Source organism: Syngnathus floridae, chromosome 16 (assembly GCF_059516105.1).
Source record: "Syngnathus floridae isolate MCC-2025c chromosome 16, RoL_Sflo_1.0, whole genome shotgun sequence".
Lineage (NCBI taxonomy): Eukaryota > Metazoa > Chordata > Actinopteri > Syngnathiformes > Syngnathidae > Syngnathus > Syngnathus floridae.
The window spans coordinates 4,885,565-4,912,779 of NC_142428.1; the positions used below are offsets into that span (position 1 = coordinate 4,885,565).

Sequence of the window (27,215 nt, forward strand, 5' to 3'; positions counted from 1 at the left end):
CTTCAATTATTGCCGTCTTAAAATCCTTACTGACTGTACGAACAATAGTTTACGTTTTATGATTCATGTTATGTCACAAGATGCAAACAGATGGCGTCAAAGCACTATTTTTCGATTAGACAGCAAACAGGTGATTTTATCGGCCAGTGACACAGGTTAGGCTTCACTGTGCTCTCTTTCTTGCAGGAGAAAGATGCAAAGGTGTCCCTCCAAGTTCAGATCCAGGGCTTGCGCGAAGACAACCAGCGCCTCCTGGAGGAGTCGTACAGCGCTTCAGCCAAGCTGAAGAAATTCACAGAGTGGGTCTTCAACACCATCGACATGAATTGACGATGGCGGCGACGCAGCCACAAAGGAAGTACGACCACTAAAACTCAGCTGTACGTGCATCTTTTTTTTTTTTTTTTTTTTAACCCTTCGAGAAGGACTCACTCGTGCTCTTTAAAACCAACAGACGCGTTCTCTTGGTGTTTACATCATACCAGTGCCAACATCATCCGATGGTTACAACTGACCGAGCACGCGTGCTTAAGAACTGACCTATGGTGCAGACTTGTCCCTGCATGTCAGAGAAAAGAACCAATTAAAACAACAGACGCAGTTAATAAAAGTCTCGTATTCTTCTGAAAGGGTTTCGACGCTAATTGGCATTTTGTGGAGGACAGTGATTTTTTTTTTTTTTAATTTCACACAGTGGTATCTCTGAATATTTTATTGGACAGAGAATATATATATATATATATATATATATATATATATATATATATATATATATATATATATATATATATATATATATATATATATATATATATATATATATATATATATATATGAGATCGTATCCCATTATTGTAGCATTGTGAGTAAACAGACAGACAGCCTTTGCATTAGCACATCCTGTAAACACTGTAAAGTCAGGCATCTGTCCCGTGTAAAACGATTGTAACAATTTGCAATTGTACAGTTGCAGATGCAAACAATATATCTTTTGTACAAAAAAGAAAAGAGGCCAGATTGCGGTTGTCAGTTAAATAGTTTTGACGGCTCATTTATTCCACCATCTTGTAAATATATGATTTATTTTTCTCGCCTCCTCCCCTGCGCCCTTTTCGAAGAGATATTTAAAGAATATTTATGAATATGTTAATGTTACTGAAGATAAAAAAAGCAGCCATAAACAGATGGGGATACCTCCGTGTACGCTACACAATCAGATGCGGAGAAATTTGTGTATTTCATCTGGAAAAATATCAGTAAATGTATATAAGTCATAATATGTTAAAATATTTTTTATTTTAACTTCTCCAAATTGCTTGAAATGATTGACTGTATGGTTGAGAAGGGGTCCAAAACTGTTATATGGGAAGGTTAGCTAAGAATTTTCAGTAATATTCCGTACTACATAGAGTAAATTATTTCATAATTTTATTTTTTAATAAATATGTGTATAATTTTTCCAATTATAGCTTACACTGAAAAAAAAACATTCAAAATTCCCCTTTAAGAATCTCCCTATAGGGATTCAAATAAATATAAATTAAAAAATATATAGAGAAGACGTGAATTATTCCAAAACATGGAACTGACCACGCATGCTGAGAGCCTCCAATGTGACCCTTCATCTGGAACTGTTCAATATGTTAACAAATATCGTGCTTTTATGTGTCTTAAGCCTCCCCCTCCCAAAAAAAAAAAAAATCGACTTCCAGTAAGCCTCTTTTTAGTCTCCTCACAATTTGCACCATCATTGCTATTTTTCATAATTACTTTAATAACAACGGAAAGTATAAAAAGTCAGAGGCCCCTTCTTGAACCTTCACCCCGAACACGTGTGACGACATGTGACTCGTTCCATTCACCTGTGATGTGTACAAAATGTTTATATCTATTAAAGATATTTTGTTCAGTTATTACACATCTCATGAGTTTATTTCTGCCGAGTAGTGTGAGTTATCTCAGAATGAGTAAATGGTGAGCTGTCAATAATCCGCCAGCCGACGGCTGATTGTGATTACCTGCTGCTTTCTCACTCAGGCATCATTAATCAAACGCAGATAGATGCGTCTAGACGGGACAGATTGATGGACGAGAACAACCTAAGAGGTGTCGGCTATTGACGTGGAGCGCATTTAGATTGAAGAAATGACACTTTGCCAAGATTGAGTTCCACCACAGTAAAGTTGCTGAGATCACTTTGATGGTAGCAATAAAATTTGGATTCCAGCGTGATCAACAAATCATGGAGGCAATTTTATTATTGAAAGTCCAATTATCAACCTGTTATTAAATTAGAAATTTACAAAGTTGGAAAAATCTATGCCCCAAAAATAGGTGCTGGCTAGAAATTCTCTAATTTCCCCAGGTGATGGCGCTGTTATTCACGAATACTTTAGAACCAAACAAGTAATGATTTCTTTTAGTTCCTAAAGAAATTACAGGAAATTGCTCATGGGGAAAAAAAATCCATTGTACTCATTTACTCAGTATTGAAGGACTTATTTTTTCTACAAGATGTACAATTTTCCAATAAGTGATATTTCCTATTTAGTCCAAATTTGTCATAATAGTCATTTTTATTGGTTGTTTGTCTCATATTCATTCATTCACCAATTATCCTTCCCCTGCATGATTAAGAGTGAAATCCATTGATGCGTGAAATTACAGAATGTTGAACCAGCAGAGTTCCAACTTGTGTTTGCCTTATATCACTTCTATTTCATTTCCCGGCGTTTCTATTTGCAGCTGTTGAGAGCTAACACGCAAGTAAATGTGTGTGTGTGTGTTTGTCACTGAACAGGACGTTTAATAATTTATCTGTCATGCAGATTAGAGCTGCCTTGCCCCCCCTTTAAAGCAGATTGAAATATTCCATCTCGTCATTTTGTATGAGTGGGACGGCCTAACATATGCACACAGTTGTTTTAAAGGGGACATATGGAAATGTAACTTTTTGACTGCTTGTACGCAAATAAATGAATCTCTGGAGTGCCTGCCCAGTCACCGAGTGTGAAATTACACAACCAAGTCAATTTCATGTGAGCTCCCTATTTCTGCAAATGAGCCGATGAGATATTTCAAAGGGGACATATTAAGGTAATTGACTTTTTTTATTATTTGTTTGTACATTTAGTTGGTAATTGACTTTTTTTATGATTTGTTTGTACATTTAGTTGAAATTAATTCTGGTTAAAAGTTAAATTATCTATCGCTATACTGAAGGCCCTAGGCAGATTAGATTAGCATAGCAACACATTAAGGCTGAATTCTGATTGGATGAAAAAAATATACATACTGGAAGCAGTGCAGCCAAGAGAAACAAAATTAACCAGACTCTTGGAAATAAATTCTATTCCATGCATTTACATAACATCCCTTGCATGGGAATGGAGAGGTAATAATGAAAAAAAAAAAATGCATCCACTGGCATTTAAGCTTGACCGACTCCACGTCGAAGGAAGTGACATGCAAACGGGCATCCTCAAGCTACAAGTTTTTTATTATTACATAACGCAGCCGATTTATGAAGATGAGGTATAAAAATATCTCCTAGCCTACTTAGGAGAATAAGCACGCTAAGCTTACCCTCGCTTGCAACGTTCACAACTTAGCCTCTGCTGCTATCAAAATGCTTCTTATTTTATACTGCACATATAAAATAACACTCTGGCTCTTCACATTCTCTCTAATTCCTTCTCCCCTCTTCTCAACCTGATCTGCCCCCCCTCTTCTCCCTCCCGCTCCCTCTCTCTCAAGCATACAGAGGGAGAGAAGAGGAGAGGACGACGTGAAGCTCTCCTCAACTAAACCACCAGAGTGAAGAGGAGGAGGAGGAGGAGGAGGAATACACTGCAGCAAGCAGCCTGCTCCACTCTCTCTCCCTCCCTGTGTCTTCCACTTCTTCTTCATCCCCTCTTCTTCTCATCTTGCCAATGACACCATGAACCTGCCTGCCGCTTGTTGCTAAGGAGGGAGCCAAGCCGGCGGAAGGGAGCCCAGTGGACAGGACCGGCCGCTCTGTGCTTGCTAAGGTAATGGAGGCTTTCACTTGTGGCAGCTGGCAGGTGTCACACATGTGGCACACACACGAGAGTGACAGGCAGTGTGCACGGAATGTGATTTTTTTTTTTTTGCTGCTTCTTTTATTTGCATGCTGGGGCAATTTTATGGGGAAGTTTTGTATTGTCGCATTACAGTAGGTTTTTTTTTTTTTGCACAGTGGTGAGCAGGTGTTCTGAGGCTCAGGTTGCATGTTCAAGGAAGACTTGTGGTGCAAACTTGGCTTTTCTAGTCACTCTACATTGTGCAGTGGTGTGCAGCTGGTGACTATTCCTATTGCCCAAAATCAGTTTTTTTTTTTTCAATGTGGAAAAACTCTTTAGAAAGTGGATGGATGGCTTTCTCTCCCCCTCAAGATGTTCAGGAAAATTACAATTTCCCATTCCAGCAAACTTGTCACATCACAGATAGACAAAAAAAGTCGAACCCTTTATAAAAAACACATTTATTTTCAATATTTTTATACCATACCATTCGAATTACAGCTTCCCAGGAGACCTATTGTCATGCTTATTGTTCACTTTATTAGGTACCCTGCAATCGTAGCAGCCCAAGACGATGCCAAAGATTAGATGTGTGCTGCAAAAGCACATACATGTTTACCTGAAAGCGTAATTTGATGTGAATTAAATGATATGAAATTTAACATTTAATATGAGGTGTGTCAGAAAAGTTCCAGGACTGGTGTCATAAATCAATCGGTGACCTCTGGCCTTTCATAGGCTTTTCCTTTTTTTTGTTATGGCAATGAAGGAAAAGAACTACAGAAGCAGAAATGGAGCTGTGTGAATATTTGTTTATTTCTCTCAATGTAATGCACTTGTCTTTATTTCTGCAAGAGGCAAACACGAGGAAGCGTGTACAGAGCATGTAATCCAACCCCCCCCCCCCCCCCCCCCCCACCCCCCACCTCTGTCTACGCAGGCCGATTAAAGGACTAACAAAGGCCTTAACCCATTTAATACACACAGGAGCCCTCGGTGGCAAAGTATGTGTGAGGCAGGGTTATGAAAATCCTTTGTGGAGCGGAATTAATTCAACACGGAGCGTCGGAGAGAGAGGAGGGGAGGGGAGGGCGTTTGCGAGGGGAGAAAGCCTGGAGAAAGTGATGGCGGGGGTTGTAAATAAAAAATAAATCTCTTAACAGATGCTTTCAAAGTGCTCGGTGGGCGAGTGGGTGGGGAAAGGGCTTTAATGTGAAAGATCAGCGGTGAGCATCATGTGATCAACACTTTCTAATAACAGCTTACGTGGAGAAATAATAATATTTCACGGTTGTCATTTATTGGAAATGGAAAGGGCAGACATGTTTAAAGCGGGGGGTACATTGCATGTGGTGTGCTCGAGATAACCAAAAATAATTGCAGCCCATGTTTATTTCAGTTGTAATTAATTTAGTTTTAATCCTTTTTTTTTTTAAATAATTTTATTTTTAAAGAATTGCAGCCCATCAGTTCAGGTTAGTTGTAATGAATTTTATTAAAATATTTTTTTAAAGAATTGCAGCATATCAGTTAAGTTCAGTTGTAATGATTTTTTCTATCTTTCATTTATTTATTTTTTTTAATCCTTTTTTTTTTAATAATTTCATTTTTGAAGAATTGCAGCCCATCAGTTCAGGTCAGTTGTACTGATTTTTTTTAAATATTTTTTTTTAAAGAATTGCAGCCCATCAGTTCAATTCAGTTGTAATGATATTTTTAAAACCTTTTTTTATTTTATTTTTTAATCTTATGGCACATCTGTTTTTGTCTGACAGGTCTGAGTGAAGATGGCAGAGGGCTCGGAAGAACGGGTTGGCGTGGACGTCACCGATCCAGATGAGGACTCTCCAAACATGATCGTCTACAGAAAGGCAAGCGATGACCCTCGAATGTAACGCCTTCGCTCGTCCATATCAGTGTGTGTTTTCACACTGCACTCTCATGTTCAAAATAGCATCCTCAGGATTAGAAGTGTCTCCGTCACAAGTCAGACAGTTTTCAGATGTCAAGTGTGGAAAGTGAGGAGGCGGTCAAGTGAAAGCTTTCGTCGATTCTCATCAAGAGTTGAAGTCAGATGCAGCAATTGCTTGTTGGTACTGTCACAGGAGACAACAAACACTTTCCGCTTTTTGTCACTGGCGAAGATTTTAGCAGCAAACGAACAGCAAGACTGCACATCTTGGCGGATTACGCCGGAGCGAGGCTTCATTACGTAACGTTGCTCAGGCCCGCGGGCGTCTCGTCGGAGCGGCAGGTTTTTGCTTGTCAGCGTGTAGCCTGAAGGGAGTTTTTGTCATGTTGTGCGGAAATCATGTGTGGGAAACGGTCAAGGCTGACGGGATTTCTCATTTAACCCTTTTTTAATTTCCAAAGGTGACTTTAGTTTTGCCGGCCATTTTGGATTCTTGTTAAAAGACTTGGCATATAAAACCTTTTCATTGTTGTGCCTTCAAAGTGAGAATTTGTCAAAATGGTCATAAAGTAGATTTATGAGGTTATTATCAGACAGTGTAGATATGGTCATAACAGCGGCGCTAAAACGGCAAATAAAATTTTGCAGGGTACTTTTTAACTCCCCGCAGCACTGCAAATTTTATGGAGGTCAAATGGTCTTTTCAACCGTGTGCATATTGAAGACGCAAGCTAGGACCTGTCAGATTTTAGCAGTCCGACTCCCTCTGCGGAGTCCAGAACGTTCTTGTCAAGAGTTCGAACAACTGCATGTGAATGCGTTGCAAAAATTATTAGTCGGCTGTGTGGGCGTATCGAAGTGGGCTCTTAGTGAGGCTGAGTGTTGAGCAGTGGTGCTTGCTGTTTGTCTGTGCATGTGCTTGAGGTGCTGCAGCATCTTTTCCCACCAAAAGAGGAAGAGAAGCAAGACTATTCATCATCTGCTGGACACATTATTGCTTTGGGCGTTTGTAGACAGAATATAGTATGCTGCTGAAGATGGAGTGTTCATATAATCATACTCGCCGCATCTTCTTACTTCTCTTTTTTTCCAACTGTCCCAAGGCTGCCTAAAAAGTTCTGAATTGCATAGTCATTGTAAATCAATGTAGGCTGATGCCACACACCCACTGGCGGAGATAGAGGGGGGGAAGGCAGGGGGCACTGCCACCCCTAAAATATGGGTATTGTCTGATTTATCTGGGATTTTTTTTCCACATTTGCTTTCATCCTCAGTAGGTAACAGATAATGATTTTTAATCAGAATTTTTTGAAGAATTTTTGGAATTTGTAAAAGTATTTTTTTGTTTTTGCTGAGTGGCTGAGAAACCCTTAGGGGGACATCAAACTTGCCTTGCCCTCAGTTCTGGCAACCCACTATAGTTGCAGTCTCCACTTAGGACAAGCATTCTGTGCTTTATCATGTATAAAAGGCGCTAGCCTGGTCTGTTTTGCGCCAACGTTTATCTCACTGAAGCCTCCATGCTAAGTGCCAGCGTAGCTCGCTGTCCAACTTGGCTTCACACACACTGATAAAACAAGTTGTCTCTTCCATGAATACCGCTCCGCTTTCCAGTTCAGCAGAATGCTGGAAGTCCAACGGAAAGGCATCATAATTGGATGATGATTTAGAGTGTTTTGGCAGGCGCCACGCTGTTGACAGGATTATTCACCTAGAGAACCGCTTGCGAGTGAACTAAAAGGCTTTTCTCCAGCTAGGGCAGGGCGCTCCGTGCCAACAGCTTCTCTATTGGCCGGTCGACAGTAACAAACGTCCGTCCACATGTGCCGCCAATGTTTGTGTGCTTCTTAATGAGATGTAAAAGTTCTTTATGCATGCTTTGGCTGGTGCTAATAGGAAGCTTTGTGTGTCCATAAGAAGGGAGTGTCCATTCATCTAGTAGCGTGAGACCACCATGTCCCACATTCATGAGCCCCCTGAGCCTCCCACTTTTTCCACACTTGCTGAAAAGGCCGTTTGCAAGCATACGGAGGCTTCTAAGATTTTTCTTTTTTTTTTTTATAATATAGGATAATTTGTGCCGCTTTGTCATTGCCAGACAAGGTGGTCTTAATGGAGAGTCAGCAATTCCTGTGTCACCTTTGAACCCAGTTCAACACCTCAGCAGATTCTACACACAAAGCAGTAATTTTTTAAAAAAATTCATAAGGGAAAAAGTATCATTATCGAATTGCTGCATGCGATGGCCGTGGGCAAATCACATTCATGGCTGGGGAAAAAGGGGATGTAATGCTTCATCCAGAGCAGAGGAAAACCTACTGGACTCAACTTCAGAAAAGTAAAATGAAAAATATGTTTCAAGTCATTTATAGTTGGAGTTTAGCGTCAGACTGAAGCCAAGCACCTCGTCGTTCATAATGTCATGTGGTCGTGAAAGCGTATTTATCACAGGAAAACTTCATTTAGCTCCACCAACACAGCTAGCAATGCTAGCATAGTTAGCACTGACGATGTAAACAGGCCACGACTGCTGCAAAGCCACCATGACTTATTCAAAATGGAGTCTTACCGTTTCAAGTTTTAGTTTTTGCCTTTGCTGGATATTCCGCCATAGTTTATGCAAATCTCCTAACGCCCAAAGTAATGTCAGTATGAGGCTAGAGTTGGGGTTTTTTTGGCGATATGTTCCTGGCAAATGATCAACACCTCTTCAGGCGCACCTTCTGTGGTGTCTGATTGTTTTTTAATGACTGTAAAAGATGATTGAAATCATACTAACACATTTCAAAAGAACGAGCGAGAGTGTTATACTCGGCGATGACCTGGAAAGTGTGGATGAAGATGCAATAGCATCTCTGGAGGATGATGTAATGATTGAGAATACATTCCGAAAGATCAGCATGATGTGCACAGTTAACAGCGCAGATGCTGCAAAACCGGCAGCGGTGTTATGTAACTGAAATTTGCTTTCCTTCCCATTTTCAGGCCTGCTTTGTTCAAACCTTGGGGGATCTTCTTTGGGAATGTTTGCACATGTCCCAGTTTCTCTCTCTCACCATTCTGCTAATTAAAGAAAATAAGGCCTGCAATATGTGGCACAATAATCTGTTGGACGTCCTGCCCGTCACGTGTGTCTTGTGACTCCCACCTGATTTCTTATTCGAGGTTGAGACCGGAATGACTCATCAGGTCAAAATTGTTAATCACCTTACCTTGATGGAAAGCCCGGTGAGGCCAGACTGGCGACGTGTGGGTCGGCTCCCTAACATGGACCTGCATGCTGAGCAGGATCCTTGACCTGGCCGCTGATTTGCCGATTAGTCTTGCTCAGTTAAGCTTTGCAGCCGCACATAGAAATGAGATGACCTTGGGTTTGTTCGGCATGGCTGGTGGAGTAACTTTCACAATGTGTTCATTGAATTTGGTTGAGTGACTAATAAAATATGCAAATTAGTGCTAGATAATTGAAAAGTTCCCACCATTGAGCACTTCAGTTTGAGAATCAGATATGCCCTTGGAAACCTTCCCGTGGGCCTACGTCCACTGAAATAGTTTCGTCAATAACTTGTATGCCCGAGGACAAATCTATAACTTTTTTTTTTTTAATTTCCAAGTTTTTGGAGCCTATTTAATGCACTGGAGGATCATCCCACAAAAACCTGATTATTTTTTTTTTTTGTGACTGAATTCTGAGAGATTCTGAGATTGGCACGACGGGTCTATTTTATGGACAGCGGATTGAATAATTGAACAAAATGTGGTGGCGCTGTTTCATATTCTGGCTTTTAAGCTCCATTTTCAGCATCCTCTATTTCCAGCCAAATGTGATCGCTCTGCGTCGACCGCGCATTAGCCCGCGCTCGGGGTGCTTTGCTGACATTATAGGTAATCAATTAGCAGTGAGCGAGGCCTTTAATGCCATAAAACCAGTGTAGCGCTTCACCGTCTATTGATTCCATGTTTTCCACGTTTGGTGAAATTGAGCACGTTTCGCCCAGACCACTTCAGGCTTGGTTCAGTTTCATTAAACAGCAATAAAAGGATGGTAATTAGATGAATGGGCTGAGACCGGGCCGGGTGACAGCGTGATGAAGGCCAGCGCCTCTGCGGGAAGAAACGAGTCTGGGACTGAGGGCACCAAAGCGTATTACGGTGTGGCCGCCGTGTGTGGCCTCTTGGCGCTTGAGGGTGAGATTTTTTCTGCCACTGGAATTTTATTACCTCAGCCAAGTTGGAGGTAGCATGATTTTATTGCCAACATTGGAAATCTGTCACCCAGCAGGGAACACGCCTCTTTAATTTCACAGGGATTAAGCCTGAAAAAAAAAAAAAACTTTATCAAGTGAGAGGTAGTGTTGGCTCGTGAGTGAATGATTCGTCAAAAGAACGAATCTTTTCAGTAAATGAGAGTGAACGAATCACTTTCTAAAGTGTGTGTCTTTATTCAGTTCATATGACTTTAACCAGTAGGTGTCAGTAATGCGCATTGCCACCTCACCGTAAAACCAAACGAAGAAGAAAATGACGTAACTTCCCGTTCACGAAGGAGTAAGCCATTTGCCTTTCCAGTTCATCGCGAGAACGGATCAGCGAGGGAACGAGGCAATGGGTCAACTGCCTTCCTCCCCGTGCATCAACGGTGTTGCGTCTCCCTCCTGGCGTGGACTATGTAAACCAGAATGTGGATTTACCATTTGCCAAGGAAAGAAAGAACCACTCACTGAAACACCGCTTCTTTTATGCACGTTTTCTCCAAGCTAACGGCTAACTTTAGTGCATGCGCCGTTATGCAAAATCGGGGCGATTATGCTTCTCTTCGGGTAGTCTTGATTTTATAACACCTGTTAAATAACGTGTGTGCATATATACGCCTGAATATTGTCCAATATATCTGCTGCAATTTCACATTAGACTGCTGGTTTGAATTTTACTTTTAATATTATTATTTTCAAATAAACATTTATGTTAAAACTTGTCTGGTGTTTTATTCCTTGTTTTTATATTCGTCAATAAAAAAAAAATCTGACATTTGGTTAACTGCTTTATATGACAATATGTATGTGTTTTACGTTGTTATGAGTTGGAGTCCCACAAAATAAATGTCGGCATAGCGGATTTTTTTTTCAACCTTTTATTCAAACACAAACACATTCAGTATAATAACACCATCAACTACAATCCAACAAATACAAAAATAAAACATCAATGTCGGCATAACGTGTGTCGGCTGGCATGGCAGCAACGCTGTCACTCACTCGTTAATCTTCGCGAGCGAACCTGAAAATGGCGGTGTACCTAATAGAGTGTCCGGGTGACGTCACCGATCAGCCAGCCAATCAGGAAGTGGCCTGTTATTAGGTACACCTGAAAATGGCGGTGTACCTAATGGAGTGTCCAAGTGACGTCACAGATCCAACAGCCAATCAGGAGGTGGCCTGTTATTAGGTACACCTGAGAATGGCGGTGTACCTAATGGAGTGTCCGCGTGACGTCACCGATCAAACAGCCAATCAGAAAGTGGGGGTGAGGGCGGGTGTGGCACTTTTCACTTTCAAATAATCTTTGGCCATGATTTTTCCCTAATGAAGTGGCCTGTTATTAGGTACACTTGAAAATGGCGGCGTACCTAATGGAGTGTCCGTGTGATGTCACAGATCAACCAGCCAATCAGAAAGTGGGGGTGAGGGCGGGTGTGGCACTTTTCACTTAAACCAGGGGTGCTGACCTCCAGTCCTCGAGGGGCCGCGTTCCAACATGTTTTCCAGGTGACCCTCGTTAAGCGCAGGTGCGTGAAAAGTTTTAGCTTCTTTCACGTTCAAAAGGAGCTAAAAGTTTTCACGCACCTGCACTTAACGAGGGAATCACACGGACACTCCATTAGGTACACCGCCATTTTCAAGTGTACCTAATAACAGGCCACTTTATTAGGGAATTATCATGGTCAAAGGTCCCAGGTGTCAAGCTCTAGTCCTCAGAGCCGCGTTCCAACATGTTTTCCAAGTGACCCTCGTTAAGCGCAGGTGCGTGAAAAGTTTTAGCTTCTTTCACATTCAAAAGGAGCTAAAAGTTTTCACGCACCTGCACTTAACGAGGGAATCACACGGACACTCCATTAGGTACACCGCCATTTTCAAGTGTACCTAATAACAGGCCACTTTATTAGGGAAATATCATGGTCAAAGGCCCCAGGTGTCAAGCTCTAGTCCTCGGGGCCGCGTTCCAACATGTTTTCCAAGTGACCCTCGTTAAGCGCAGGTGCGTGAAAAGTTTTAGCTTCTTTCACGTTCAAAAGGAGCTAAAAGTTTTCACGCACCTGCACTTAACGAGGGAATCACACGGACACTCCATTAGGTACACTGCCATTTTCAAGTGTACCTAATAAAGGGCCACTTTATTAGCTTTGACCATGATTTTTGATTAATTCATTTAATTAAAAAAAAAAAGATCAGTGTGTGTGTGTTGGAGGGGGGGGGGACGATTTGTTAGGGTTAGGGTTAGAGCTAGGGTTAGGGCTAGGGTTAGAGCTAAAGCTAGGGTTAGAGCTAGGGTTAGGGTTAGAGCTAGAGCTAGGGTTAGGGTTAGAGCTAGAGCTACGGTTAGGGTTAGAGCTAGAGTTAGGGTTAGGGTTAGAGCTAGAGCTTGGGTTAGAGCTAGAGCTAGGGTTAGGGCTAGGATTAGGGTTCGGGTTAGAGCTAGAGCTAGGGTTAGGGTTAGGGTTCTAGCTCTAACCCTAACCCTAACCCTAGCTCTAGCTTTAGCTAGGGTTAGAGCTAGAGCTAGGGTTAGGGTTAGAGCTAGAACCCTAACCCTAACCCTAGCTCTAGCTTTAGCTAGGGTTAGAGCTAGTGCTAGGGTTAGGGTTAGAGCTAGAACCCTAACCCTAACCCTAGCTCTAGCTTTAGCTCTAACCCTAGCTCTAGCTCTAACCCTAACCCTAGCTCTAGCCCTAACCCTAGCCCTAACCCTAACCCTAGCTCTAGCTCTAACCCTAGCTAAAGCTAGAGCTAGGGTTAGGGTTAGGGTTCTAGCTCTAACCCTAGATAAAGCTAGAGCTAGGGTTAGAGCTAGAGTTAGGGTTAGGGTTAGAGCTAGAACCCTAACCCTAACCCTAGCCCTAGCTTTAGCTAGGGTTAGAGCTAGAGCTAGGGTTAGGGTTAGGGCTAGAACCCTAACCCTAACCCTAGCTCTAGCTTTAGCTAGGGTTAGAGCTAGAGCTAGGGTTAGAGCTAGAACCCTAACCCTAACCCTAGCTCTAGCTTTAGCTAGGGTTAGAGCTAGAGCTAGGGTTAGGGTTAGGGCTAGAACCCTAACCCTAACCCTAGCGCTAGCTTTAGCTAGGGTTAGAGCTAGAGCTAGGGTTAGGGCTAGGATTAGGGTTCGGGTTAGAGCTAGAGCTAGGGTTAGGGTTAGAGCTAGAACCCTAACCCTAACCCTAGCTCTAGCTTTAGCTAGGGTTAGAGCTAGAGCTAGGGTTAGGGTTACAGCTAGAACCCTAACCCTAACCCTAGCTCTAGCTTTAGCTAGGGTTAGAGCTAGTGCTAGGGTTAGAGCTAGAACCCTAACCCTAACCCTAGCTCTAGCTTTAGCTAGGGTTAGAGCTAGAGCTAGGGTTAGGGTTTGAGCTAGAACCCTAACCCTAACCCTAGCTCTAGCTTTAGCTCTAACCCTAGCTCTAGCTCTAACCCTAACCCTAGCTCTAGCCCTAACCCTAGCTCTAACCCTTACCCTAACTCTAGCTCTAACCCTAACCCTAGCTCTAGCTTTAGCTAGGGTTAGAGCTAGAGCTAGGGTTAGGGTTAGAGCTAGAACCCTAACCCTAACCCTAGCTCTAGCTCTAGCTAGGGTTAGAGCTAGGGTTAGGGTTAGAGCTAGAACCCTAACCCTAGCTCTAGCTTTAGCTAGGGTTAGAGCTAGAGCTTGGGTTAGGGTTTGAGCTAGAACCCTAACCCTAACCCTAACTCTAGCTCTAACCCTAGCTCTAACTCTAACCCTAGCTCTAGCTCTAACCCTAGCTCTAGCTCTAACCTAGCTCTAGCTCTAACCCTAACTCTAGCCCTAACCCTAACTCTAGCTCTAACCCTAGCTCTAACCCTAACTCTAGCTCTAACCCTAACCCTAGCTCTAGCTTTAGCTCTAGCTCTAGCTCTAACCCTAGCTCTAGCTCTAACCCTAACCCTAACACTAGCTCTAACCCTAACCCTAGCACTAGCCCTAACTCTAGCTCTAGCGCTAAGCCTAACCCTAGCTCTAGCTCTAACCCTAGCTCTAACTCTAGCTCTAACCCTAACCCTAGCTCTAGCTCTGGCTCTAACCCAAGCCCTAGCTCTAGCTCTAACCCTAGCTCTAGCCCTAGTCTAGCTCTAACCCTTACCCTAACTCTAGCTCTAACCCTAACCCTAGCTCTAGCTTTAGCTAGGGTTAGAGCTAGAGCTAGGGTTAGGGTTAGAGCTAGAACCCTAACCCTAACCCTAGCTCTAGCTTTAGCTAGGGTTAGAGCTAGAGCTAGGGTTAGGGTTAGAGCTAGAACCCTAACCCTAGCTCTAGCTTTAGCTAGGGTTAGAGCTAGAGCTAGGGTTAGGGTTACAGCTAGAACCCTAACCCTAGCTCTAGCTTTAGCTAGGGTTAGAGCTAGTGCTAGGGTTAGAGCTAGAACCCTAACCCTAACCCTAGCTCTAGCTTTAGCTAGGGTTAGAGCTAGAGCTAGGGTTAGGGTTTGAGCTAGAACCCTAACCCTAACCCTAGCTCTAGCTTTAGCTCTAACCCTAGCTCTAGCTCTAACCCTAACCCTAGCTCTAGCCCTAACCCTAGCTCTAACCCTTACCCTAACTCTAGCTCTAACCCTAGCTCTAGCTTTAGCTAGGGTTAGAGCTAGAGCTAGGGTTAGGGTTAGAGCTAGAACCCTAACCCTAACCCTAGCTCTAGCTTTAGCTAGGGTTAGAGCTAGAGCTAGGGTTAGGGTTAGGGCTAGAACCCTAACCCTAACCCTAGCTCTAGCTTTAGCTAGGGTTAGAGCTAGAGCTAGGGTTAGAGCTAGAACCCTAACCCTAACCCTAGCTCTAGCTTTAGCTAGGGTTAGAGCTAGAGCTAGGGTTAGGGTTAGGGCTAGAACCCTAACCCTAACCCTAGCGCTAGCTTTAGCTAGGGTTAGAGCTAGAGCTAGGGTTAGGGCTAGGATTAGGGTTCGGGTTAGAGCTAGGGTTAGGGTTAGGGCTAGAACCCTAACCCTAACCCTAGCGCTAGCTTTAGCTAGGGTTAGAGCTAGAGCTAGGGTTAGGGCTAGGATTAGGGTTCGGGTTAGAGCTAGAGCTAGGGTTAGGGTTAGAGCTAGAACCCTAACCCTAGCTCTAGCTTTAGCTAGGGTTAGAGCTAGAGCTAGGGTTAGGGTTAGAGCTAGAACCCTAACCCTAGCTCTAGCTTTAGCTAGGGTTAGAGCTAGAGCTAGGGTTAGGGTTAGGGTTCTAGCTCTAACCCTAACCCTAGCTCTAGCTCTGGCTCTAACCCAAGCCCTAGCTCTAGCTCTAACCCTAGCTCTAGCCCTAGTCTAGCTCTAACCCTTACCCTAACTCTAGCTCTAACCCTAACCCTAGCTCTAGCTTTAGCTAGGGTTAGAGCTAGAGCTAGGGTTAGGGTTAGAGCTAGAACCCTAACCCTAACCCTAGCTCTAGCTTTAGCTAGGGTTAGAGCTAGAGCTAGGGTTAGGGTTAGAGCTAGAACCCTAACCCTAGCTCTAGCTTTAGCTAGGGTTAGAGCTAGAGCTAGGGTTAGGGTTAGAGCTAGAACCCTAACCCTAGCTCTAGCTTTAGCTAGGGTTAGAGCTAGGGCTAGGGTTAGGGTTACAGCTAGAACCCTAACCCTAACCCTAGCTCTAGCTTTAGCTAGGGTTAGAGCTAGTGCTAGGGTTAGAGCTAGAACCCTAACCCTAACCCTAGCTCTAGCTTTAGCTCTAACCCTAGCTCTAGCTCTAACCCTAACCCTAGCTCTAGCCCTAACCCTAGCTCTAACCCTTACCCTAACTCTAGCTCTAACCCTAACCCTAGCTCTAGCTTTAGCTAGGGTTAGAGCTAGAGCTAGGGTTAGGGTTAGAGCTAGAACCCTAACCCTAACCCTAGCTCTAGCTCTAGCTAGGGTTAGAGCTAGGGTTAGGGTTAGAGCTAGAACCCTAACCCTAACCCTAGCCCTAGCTTTAGCTAGGGTGAGCTAGAGCTAGGGTTAGGGTTAGAGCTAGAACCCTAACCCTAACCCTAGCTCTAGCTTTAGCTAGGGTTAGAGCTAGAGCTTGGGTTAGGGTTTGAGCTAGAACCCTAACCCTAACTCTAGCTCTAACCCTAGCTCTAACTCTAACCCTAGCTCTAGCTCTAACCCTAGCTCTAGCTCTAACCTAGCTCTAGCTCTAACCCTAACTCTAGCCCTAACCCTAACTCTAGCTCTAACCCTAGCTCTAACCCTAACTCTAGCTCTAACCCTAACCCTAGCCCTAACTCTAGCTCTAACCCTAGCTCTAACCCTAACCCTAACTCTAGCTCTAACCCTAACCCTAGCTCTAGCTTTAGCTCTAACCCTAGCTCTAGCTCTAACCCTAGCTCTAGCTCTAACCCTAACCCTAGCTCTAGCCCTAACCCTAGCTCTAGCTCTAACCCAAGATCTAGCTCTAACCCTAGCTCTAGCGCTAACCCTAACCCCAGCTCTAGCTCTAACCCTAACCCTAGCTCTAACCCTAACTCTAGCTCTAACCCTAACCCTAGCTCTAGCCCTAGCTCTAACCCTAACCCTAGCTCTAGCTTTAGCTCTAACCCTAGCTCTAACCCTAACCCTAGCTCTAGCTCTAACCCAAGCTCTAGCCCTAACCCTAGCTCTAGCTCTAACCCTAACCCTAGCTCCAGCTTTAACCCTAGCTCTAGCTCTAACCCTAGCTCTAGCCCTAACCCTAGCTCTAGCACTAACCCTAGCTCTAACCCTAACCCTAGCTCTAGCTTTAGCGCTAACCCTAGCTCTAGCTTTAGCTCTAACCCTAGCTCTAGCTCTAACCCTAGCCCTAGCTGTAACCCTAACCCTATGTTTATTAAAAATACTAATATTAAAAGCAAATTTCAAATCAGCAATCTAATGTGAAATTGCAGTAGATATATTGGATAACAATATTTAGGCGTACATAGGTATACACGTTATTTAAAAACGACTATAAAAAAAATAATAAAATAAATAAATAAGAAAGTGTAGCGAACGATTTGGTGAACGATTCTTTTGAACAAATATTTTGAGTGAACCGATTCTAAAGATTCAGGTCACTTAACTGGAATGCACATCACTAGTACAAAACAGTGCAAGCAATTGTAGACTGTCGGTAGAAATAGCCCACTGGTTAGTGACTCGGGCTCTTGCTCGGCAAGAGCTTGGTTCGATCCCAGGTGCTAGGAAATGCTTTCGTTGTGCAATTAACCCTTTATTTATTCTCTTTTTTTTTTTAACCTCGTGTAGTGTACCTACACATATTGTCATATAAAGCAGTTAACCAAATGTCTGATTTATATGTTTTAATTGGCAAATATAAAAACAAGGAATAAGACGCCAGACAAGTTTTAACATAAATGTTTATTAAAAATAATAATATTAAAAGCAAATTTCAAACCAGCAATCTAATGTGAAATTGCAGTAGATATATTGGATAACAATATTTAGGCGTATATAGGTATACTATAAGTGTTATACTACGATACAAGTGTTTACCAGCTCAGTGGCCTGAGAGGAGAGTGTCCGCCCTGTGATTGGGAGGTTGTGGGTTCAAACCCACTGCCGAGTCATACCAGTGACTATAACAATGGTACCCATTTCTTCCCTGCTTGGCACTCAGTGTAAGGGGTTGAATGGGGCCCCCCCTGCTGCTCACGATCATTGGGAGTTTTGGTACTCAGTGGAGCAGGGGTGTCCAAGTCCAGTCCTCGAGGGCCGCATTCCTCCATGTTTTCCAAGTTTCCCTCGTTAAACACACCTGATTCAATGATCAGGCTCCTGCAGAACGTGAGGATTCTTTTTCCAGCAGGGAACAGATGGAAAAGTGGAAAACAAATTATCAGAAAATACCCAAAAGCCAATTATCTGATCTGGAACCTATTTGGTTGCAGGGGATGACGGGGGGCAAGGACTCTATTTCAGCGAGCTTTGCCCAGGACTAAAATTGCAACCTAGCAAACATTTATTAGTAAACGAGGTCCAATGACTTGCAAAGCCTACCTCTTCTCTCCCGGCAAGAAAAAAAACACAGGTAACAGGAAGGTCAATGTCCTTTCCTTGCACCAGCAGCAGCCATGACAGGAAATCCATGCACGTTAAAAGGTCAAGAGAACCTGAGCTGATTACATGCGAGCATATAAGAGATGCTTAATGTGGAACACACGACAACACAAAGATCGAACAATCGATTACATTAATTATTTGGAAACTTGAGCGTGTGTAAATATTGACGTCCATCATCAGCGCTACTATAGAAGAACGTTTTGATGGATCACTGGATGATGATGCATCAATAAAGACAAGGAAGTGAACTTTGCTTTTCCTCCTCTGTAACCCAATTAACAGCAAGTTTCGACGAGATGGATGAGCATCAACCGTAGACAGATGGTTCTGATGTTTCACCACCACAAACCAATCCCCTGCAGATATCAGAGCAGGAGTTTCAAAATGAAGACGTATCGGGCGCAGGAGAGCGGAACTTAAATTCGGCCGCCTCTCGCAAAAGGCGAGCGCTTGCTAGCTCAGACGAGCAGTCATGCTTCTAAATTGGCAATGAGATAAAGCGACTCGTGTCGAGTGTGAAGCTCCCATAGCTCCCACATCTTCCCTCCCAGCGTCCTCAAAATAACTCGGCGTTATCCGCTGTCGGCAGACGCCGTCGCACTCTCTTCAACTTTCTTCTTTGCGCCTGTTAAGGTTGCGTAACGCTCGTACTGCGCCCAGAGGAGCAACAGTTCTGGTTGAAAAAATAAAGCTACTAAATACCCCCATACATGGACGTTTCCATTTTTTGTCGGCCATTTTTTAGCATGCTACCAGCTAGCAATAGCTAGCTAGTACTTGTTCATCTCCCGAAAAGTAGCTTTTATTAATTGCTTTTAAATACCATAAATGAACAAAGGATGACTTTAAGAAGCTCTAAATAGGGCAATTGCTTCTTTTTCCACATCCCACGTCCTGCGTCTCATCCCATTGCGTGTCCCTCTTTCCATTTACGTCATGACTTTGATTTGTTTAGCATATGCAAGCTGTAAAGCAAAGCGAGCCACTCAGGTGCTGTGAATGGAGAAGGACGTCAAGGTGTTTGAGGTGATAGCTGCCCGTGTTGAATGGAAATTGCTTTTGCATGGCTCGTTTGAGTAAACTGTCTCTCCCCACGGTGAACTGATGTGATCCGCTTCCTCCTGAGCAAATGACCTTTTTGCGAGTGGTGATTCATTTTTGACAGGCCCTTGGCAACCCCTCTTCGTGGTCCTCGGAGCGAAATCAACACGCTGCTGATACACTCCATTTCAGACAGCTGCTCTTTTATTAGTAGCTTTCGTCCTCTCCTATCTGCACTTTGTTTCTGAGTGGACTATCACTGTTTTTACTCCACTCAAGCCCTTAGCAACACATGGAGTCGCTAACACCAGACAATTACAAGAGGGGACAACATCTTTTTCTGGCCTCCTTGAGTCTCATCAGCAGCAAGGTGACCTCATATGCTGCCGTGGGTTAGCTGGACTTTTTTTTTATGATAATGCCTTCCCCAACATTAACATGCGACTGGTTCAAAGTGAGGCACAGCATCCCAGTTGGAGACGCCCGGAGCTTCCGACTCGGTGGGCAATCGAGTTTGGGGATCATTAAATTGGGATTCCCGCAGGGCATTGAAGAAAGGACATGAGGGGGAAAAGCTCTGAAATGTTCCAAATTATATCTGACCTAGCCTGAGACGTGGCCTTTGGAGAATTGTCATCTTCTGGTGCCACTCTGAGTTCTTTTTGCCACCTCTTATTATTCAACTTAATTTCCACTTAAGCAAAAACATGCTGGAATTTCCTTTTATGCTTTCTATTTGTGCACAAAGTGGAACAATCCATGCTGATTTGATTAATGACTAATCCGAAGGTGGAGTACTGGAAGCTCCATGAGCTATGAAAATTGTCTACCAGTCACCGTAGACCGTAGTCACCGACAGAGGCAAAAGGTCAAAGGTGACAAAAATACTTAAGTAAATGGAAAGATATTTTTTAATAGTTAAAGTAGTTATTCGACTCCTTAAGAGCACAATTGGAAAGTATACAAAACCCATTTGAATAACTTACGGCTATTTTATATCTAGCGCTAGCTCGGCTTTTATGCTATCAAAACATGTCAGCTTTGCTAACATCGTGGAAAAACAATCATGCTAAATTATTTGCCCCCCCTCCTTCAAGGCTGTCCATCTGAAATACATATGCTCAACTTTACATTTCACCAACAAACATCTTCCACCTTTGAGGGATTTGTCGATCCCCGGCCGCATTCACTCAATTAACTTTAGTGCTTTTACAATCAGTGGTGACAAATGATTACAGGGATTATAATGGAAAGCTATTGGCTCCACAGCAGCGGGAGCTGTTTGTGGACAACATAAAGCGCTCAGATGCCCGGTTATTCCTGTGGCGATGGCAATTTCATAAAAGACATGGATGAGTGAACATCAGATGCTTGGGAGATGCTGTGCTCCCCATGCATAACGCCAAAAATCGACTTAATTGTTTGCATGCATTATATTATGATGATGATCCCATCCCAAAAGGATTTCAATTTGTTGCAATGAACCTTACGTGTCAGATTCATGGTGACTTGGCAACCCAAAGCTGTTTGTGTGTCAGGTTTTAGACAGGGGATTTATTCTCACCTCACCCCGCAGAGCATCACACACCAGCTGGAACACATTCATTATTCACCCAGCATGTCTCAGAGGTCAAAATGGCAATCGGAAAACAAGAGGGATGGCATGACTAAGTTGAAAATTTGCATCTGAGCTGCATACACAAGGCACCGTTGAAGTTTTTATACTACTTGATGGCAACTCGGATGAACGTGTTTCAACTTCAAGTGAAATGAAATATCTTGTCAGGTTATAATTTGTTGTGATCGTTTAATTCCCTCGGATCCTTTTTAGTGATTAAGAGCCAAGTATAGATTTTGCAGATGACAAATGTGTGCTGAAAGCTTGAAATACGCAATGTGAATATCATCTGAGGTGGAATCTTGTGAATGTTGATTATTATATTCTAGGGGGGGTGTACTCTAGTCTCATTGTGGAACACTGGACTGGTTCAATAGGTTCATTACCAGCCAACCTGCTCTCAAAAGGGCACGGGGATTTAATTAGTTTTTCTAACAACCTGCCTATAACACACATGAGCCCATGTCGGAGAAAGTACTGACATCCTGGCCTATGCAATTCTGAAAGTGCAATTGTGAAAATGATTTTTGCAAACAGCCATGTTGAGTTCTTTGAAATTCTATTCCATATACCCTATTGTTCCATCTCTAGAGCAGCTATTCCAGATTAGATGGAGCATCCCAAGCTTTGTGCCTCCATAGCAATTTACAAATCGTGTATGTGTGTGTATGTGGATCTATATATACGCCCTGGTGAGATACACAAGTGTCCTTCAGATAATGGTTAGAGCGAAGAACAAAGAGCCGTTATCTCACCCTCGCAGCCATGTTGCTCCTCCACAGTTGCCATTAGTGCGTACATCCAAGAGATAGGCGGAGACCTTTCTGTTGCCTGCGTGCCATCATCCTAAAGGGAAGGTAATGAGTTCTTCTCAAAATGATAAGGTCCAATATCACATGAAAAGGACTTCAAGCATAGCTTGGGAGTTGAATTAATTCCAAATGAGTTGTCGAGCGTACAGTTGGTGGCAGTACAAATGTCAAATTGTAAACATCCAATCAGAATGTGACTTGTAATCTTACTTTTAAAATTTTATACCCATTCCAGATCGAGGCCATCGTCACCAGAATACAAGATGAGAAAGCGGGAGGCGTCGCTATCCGGACTGTCAAAAGCTTCCTTTCCAAAATCCCCAGTGTGGTATCAGGTGAGCGCGGCACATTCTCTACATCAATAACGCCGCTTTGGGTAATACGCTTGATAGATGTGAGCAAACATTCGAGTCACAAAGCAAACTTGACCTTTGGGATTCATTTAGATTACCGCTGTCACAGCTGGAGACTGCTGATGTCATTTCCCACAAGTCACTATGAGGAGAGCGACCATTGTGGGCCGCTGACCTTGCCACCATTTGCTTGGCTGCTGTTTTTGTGTGTAGGCACGGCGATCCTTCATTACGTGATGATTCATCTTTGTCTCCTGGCTGTTTGAGTCACTCCGCAACCCGACGGACAATCTCGCTCGGCACATGGAGCAGTTTTATGCTGTCCAGGAGCAGAGAAAGCTATTGCATGTTTACACAGCTATGACCTGCATCTTATTTGCTCAGTGTAAAAAAATAATTCTAACCCTAACCCTAAAGAAACTCTATATTGTGATGCTGTTTGAATGCCAGTTAAGTACAGTTCAGTTGTATTTAATTTAAGATAAAATAGATTTGAATTTCTTTCATAATTTATTTTTAAATATTTCATTTTTTATATTACTTTATTTTTATTTTATTTTATTCTTTGGTTTTCTCAAGCTGAAGTCTTCTGAAATGGCCGTTTTGAGACTGTTGTGACCTGGAACTAAAACCAATTTCTCTTTAGATTGCAACCTTTGTCCAAAGTATTTCAGACATGGTGCTGTGACCCGTTTAAAGCAATGTTCTTCTTCTGAACAGGGGTGGACATTGTTCAGTGGCTGATGAAAAACCTCTCAATAGACGATCCAGGTATGCGTACGGTGAAGTCGTTCAATACTAACCGCGTTGGCGCTGCTTTTTTTAAAAGATTCCTTTATCTCTATAGCCGAGGCCATCCACTTGGGAAGTCTGATCGCAGCTCACGGCTACATCTTCCCCATCTCTGACCACGTTCTGGCCCTCAAAGATGATGGAACTCTTTACCGCTTTCAGGTAATCAAATATCAAGTCATCTCCATAGAGAGAGATTTAACGAGCTGGAGATCAAATGTAAATTAAAAGCATATTGATCTGTCTATTTGTTCATTATAAGAAGCAAAATCATCCTCCATTTGCCTCTTTGACAAACTGCGGCTGAAAATATCTTCAAGTTCTAATTTTGCGCTGCGATTAAGAATGCATGCAAGATAGGAGTAATGTATTATTAATCGACTTGGGAATGAACTTGTGCTCGGAACATTAGTTGCGAGAGGGAATGAAATATGGATAGCTCCTGCATCTTCATGGATACGACGATGGGGGGGGCATCAAATGAAAATGGAGTTGCGGTTGCGGTCAAATGTTCAAGTGGGGGGAGATGAAATGTGGAAGATGATCGTTTGTCTAGGCAACAAAGAAAAAATCAAAAACCTGTATCCATCTTTTTGCAGTCTCCGTATTTCTGGCCTTCAAACTGCTGGGAACCTGAGAACACAGATTATGGTGAGTCACTTTTGTGCAAAGAATAATATTGTACTCTATCAAAAAAAAAAAAAAATGAAAGAAAACCTTTAATGAACTGCACATAGATAGACAAAAGGAGCCTGCTTGTTGTCGGGTGTTTTTTGGTTTGCTTCAAACGATTTGTTGAACCGCATCCATTTTATACAAGAAGAAGAAATAACTTCATGGACATTGTACAACTGATTGCATGACCTTCTTTTGTCAAACACGCTCCTCTTTTGTAACCCCCCCAACCTACCTCCTGTGCCCTTTACACGCTCCACCACCGTATGGCCCCGCAGCCATCTACCTGTGCAAGCGCACCATGCAGAACAAAGCCAGGCTGGAGCTCGCCGATTACGAGGCTGTGAGTATTTACTTCCTAGAAAATGCCGTGATTAAATGACAAGCTTTTACGTCATCTCGCGTTTTTGTAAATTCCTAGAAAGAAGTTTGGTTATTTAGTGGAGAACTCTAGGAAGCATTGTCCAGCTTACTTCCTGTCTCTCATATCCAGGTCATTTTATGGCTGCAGGCCTCATTAGGCTCACTGTTTAACACCCGCTTGATGGCTCTCCAAGTATTTTCTCTCTTTGGAATGGGGTCATGTGCTGATTGGATGACAGATGCTTTTATTAAGTCCGCCATAATACAATAAAGTTTGCTAGTCTATGCTGGGAGGGGGAAAATTGCTCGTGCGAAACTATCCAGTCAAGATGATAAATATATTTGCTCAATCGAATCAATGCTGGATCCTGTAGGAGAACCTTGCCCGGCTGCAAAGGTCTTTTGCCAGGAAATGGGAGTTCATCTTCATGCAAGCTGAAGCACAAGTCAAGTGAGTCACGTGATTGCTGTTAAATCAAGCAGTGGCTGCATGCATGTTATCTCACTTCAAGTTATTTTCCTCTACTAGTCCACACTGGACCGCCAATATTCATCATCCACCTGCATGACGGATTTGTTTCCAACACTGCCCTCTGTTGGCGCGCATGCGAAAACACATGTTCCCAATCTCCCCATTGGAAAGTTTCATTTCATTCCATTCATTCTGTTTTTAACCAGTTTAAATAAAAACACATTTATACTGACCTGATTTGGTTGCATATCTTTTAAACAGACTTGACAGAAAGAAGGACAAGGCTGACAGGAAGGTCCTGGATAGTCAAGAGAGGGCCTTCTGGGATGTTCACCGACCCGTGGTGAGTCACTCCCAAATGTTATTCTGCTGAAAAAAAGAAAGGCAAGAAAACATAGTGACACGGTGATCTAACTCAGAAGCGCTCCCACCCGCCCGTCTTCCACAGCCAGGCTGCGTCAACACCACCGAGATGGACATCCGCAAGTGTCGCCGAGAGAAGAACCCACACAGGGTGAAAAAGGTGAGTAGAGAAGAAGAACTTGCACATATTGGTGTTTACATCCACGCTCGTTCCAGTCGGTTTACGGGGCCCCAGATGATGGACAGAGCCAGCCGAGTCCAGTCCACATCAGCTCCCCTCCAGCCAGAAAACTCACCCAAGAAGACATTGAGAAGGAGGTACGGTACTTGATGCCTCCTCCTCCTTCAACTCCTCATGTCTGGCTCCGCCCATCAGATCACCTTCCTCAACATCCAGCTGGGCCGACACTGCATGAAGGTTTCCAAAGTGGCCGACAGTCTGATGGGCCACACCGAGCAGTTCACCGAGTACGACCCGCTCGTGTCGGCGGTTGACCCCTCCAACCCTTGGATCAGTGATGACACCACCTTCTGGGACCTGGAAGCAAGGTATAGCTGAACTCATTTGTGAGTTTGAGTTCCACCATTTTGACTACTTTGTTTTTTTGTTTGGAAATAGTCATGAGCCCACCCAGCAGCGAGTGAAGAGGTGGGGCTTCTCCTTGGAGGAAGCGCTTAAAGACCCGGCGGGAAGAGAACAGTTCCTCAAGTTCCTAGAGTCGGAGTTCAGCTCAGAGAACTTGCGGTGAGAGCCGCCTGTGAGAAAAACTTTGAAACTCAAGCTTTGCGAGTTAACTTTTTCTTTTTACCGTTTCAGCTTCTGGTTGGCGGTGCAGGATTTGAAGCGTCAGCCACTGCAAGATGTCCCCTCGAGGGCGCAAGAAATCTGGCAGGAGTTTCTGGCCGAGGGAGCGCCAAGTTCCATCAACCTGGACTCTCATAGCTATGAGCGCACCAGCCAAAACCTGAAGGACCCCGGGCGCTATAGCTTTGAGGATGCTCAGGTGATGCCCGTAGAGAAACTGCATCTTCGGTTTGTTGGTCTCATCTAAAGAATAGAAAATAATGGACAACAAATCAATTCTCTTGGTATTGCCAGAAAAGACTGAACTATACAGAAATGAGTATTTCTTCACCCTCCTTCTGTTTCAGGAGCACATATTCACGCTCATGAAAAGTGACAGCTATGCACGCTTTTTGCGATCCAGCAGCTACCAAGACCTTCTGCTTGCCAGAAAGAAGGTGAGCTCTTGCTTGGTGTTCTTTACGTCTCATTCACATCCGCTTTGATTGCTTCGTTTTTGTGTCTTTAACAATACTCTTGCTCTATAGACAATCCTGTTTTCCACAATAGAGTTTGGACCATGGCTATTTTTGTATAAAAAAAAAAAGAAAAAAAAAGACCATGTATAGTAAGACTTCAAGTAAAAAAATGACAAAGCTTTTTTTGTTAAAAAAAAAAAAAGCCGATGTATAAACAAAAAAAATACAATGTATAGTAACGCTTTTAAAAAAAAATTTAAGACATGTTTAATAAGGCCCCATTTTAAAAAAATAAAAGGCTTTTTTTTTTTTTTTAGCAAAATGTTACTTGTGTTCACACCAGTCTCTGTCCTTGCTGTTACATTTGTGCTTACCCCCCCTCCATGTTTGAGTCCTTGACCCTTCAATTTTGTGCTTCCTGACCATTTCCCCCCCTGACTAATAACATCACCGCCCATTTCATCGACCCCTGTGCTGTACTTGACCCCAACCCTTCCATAGCAACAACCTGCAGACCCTGAACAAGGTCGTCGCACTTCCTTGGAGAAGTTCACCCGCAGTGTGGTAAGTCGTCCGAAGGAAGTCGTTCATTAACACAAAATGGCTGCCTCACCGCCATTTTACACAGCCCACCTGCATTTAAACACTATTAATGCTGGCTATTCACTAGCTGATTAAATTTCTCATTTAAGAATTTAAAAATACTCAAGCATGCTTAATTCTTGACTGGATTTTCCAGGGCAAGTCATTGACGGGCAAACGTCTATCTGGCCTGATGCAGTCCTCCTGACACACTCTGTTTACGGTGGGCACGTTGAGCTATACGGACCACAACGACCACACGGGACAGGGCTGGTCTTCGGCACTCAAATTCTGCACGGCCCTGAGCCTGCTGGGATGGACTCCAAGAGCAGATTCGCTGACAGGAGGGGAAGCACCACTTGGCAACATGACAACGCAGCTTCATTACACAATGGGTTGTTTGTTGGATGAATGGATACGTTTATATTTTATATCAATGTATACTGTGTATGTCTACATAAAAGCACATTGTTTGGAAAATAAATGCTAAAAAGCTGTTTTTTTTTTTAATTTGCCAAATATTCAACATGGGTCTATTGATTTGCAGCAATAAAGACCAGCTGAGACCATATTTTCCATTTTTTTGTGTATACAAAACCTACTTTGAAAGTCTAGCTCTCTAACCTCAACCCTAA

General features: G+C 43.2%; 2 protein-coding genes and 1 long non-coding RNA gene across 9 annotated transcripts in view; 2 read left to right on the top strand and 1 right to left on the bottom strand.

Annotated features, from left to right (window-relative positions):
• Window positions 1-3,895, top strand: part of LOC148385226 (signal-induced proliferation-associated 1-like protein 1) — a 26,225-nt gene extending 22,330 nt beyond the window's left edge. The window contains exons 21-22 of one of the 4 annotated variants that reach the window (XR_015853164.1): window positions 187-380; window positions 3,757-3,895. Coding sequence is in view for 2 of the 4 variants with exons in the window: in XM_088356531.1 (XP_088212657.1) it covers window positions 187-330 (144 nt within the window). In the remaining 2 variants the exon portion in view is untranslated. Of the gene's footprint in view, window positions 1-186; window positions 1,917-3,756 lie in introns of those variants that run through there. The other 3 variants (XR_015853163.1, XM_088356531.1, XM_088356530.1) reach the window with 3 other exon arrangements.
• On the top strand, window positions 3,885-27,151 carry LOC148385227 (regulator of G protein signaling 6-like). Of its 3 annotated transcripts, none has more exons than XM_088356532.1 (17): window positions 3,885-4,031; window positions 5,819-5,914; window positions 21,953-22,052; window positions 22,791-22,841; window positions 22,918-23,024; window positions 23,462-23,513; window positions 23,816-23,880; window positions 24,275-24,351; window positions 24,634-24,715; window positions 24,821-24,895; window positions 24,952-25,053; window positions 25,112-25,284; window positions 25,355-25,480; window positions 25,553-25,739; window positions 25,888-25,977; window positions 26,500-26,562; window positions 26,738-27,151. In XM_088356532.1, the coding sequence occupies exons 2-17, from the start codon at window positions 5,831-5,833 to the stop codon at window positions 26,786-26,788; spliced, it is 1,485 nt and encodes a 494-aa protein (XP_088212658.1). In that variant the 5' UTR covers window positions 3,885-4,031; window positions 5,819-5,830; the 3' UTR covers window positions 26,789-27,151. The 3 variants fall into 3 exon arrangements, with proteins under 3 accessions (XP_088212658.1, XP_088212659.1, XP_088212660.1); XM_088356534.1 differs by lacking the exon at window positions 3,885-4,031 and adding an exon at window positions 22,284-22,455 and having other exon boundaries at window positions 5,896-5,914; XM_088356533.1 differs by lacking the exon at window positions 3,885-4,031 and having other exon boundaries at window positions 5,857-5,914; window positions 21,953-22,455.
• On the bottom strand, window positions 17,626-26,439 carry LOC148385228 (uncharacterized). Of its 2 annotated transcripts, XR_015853166.1 has the most exons (6): window positions 25,545-26,439; window positions 25,367-25,491; window positions 24,606-25,273; window positions 23,442-23,495; window positions 21,661-21,751; window positions 17,626-18,602 (listed from the first exon to the last, which is right to left on the bottom strand). It is a non-coding gene; the product is annotated as an uncharacterized LOC148385228 (long non-coding RNA). The 2 variants fall into 2 exon arrangements; XR_015853165.1 differs by having other exon boundaries at window positions 17,626-21,751; window positions 25,545-26,437.
• Window positions 27,152-27,215: the final 64 nt, after the last annotated feature.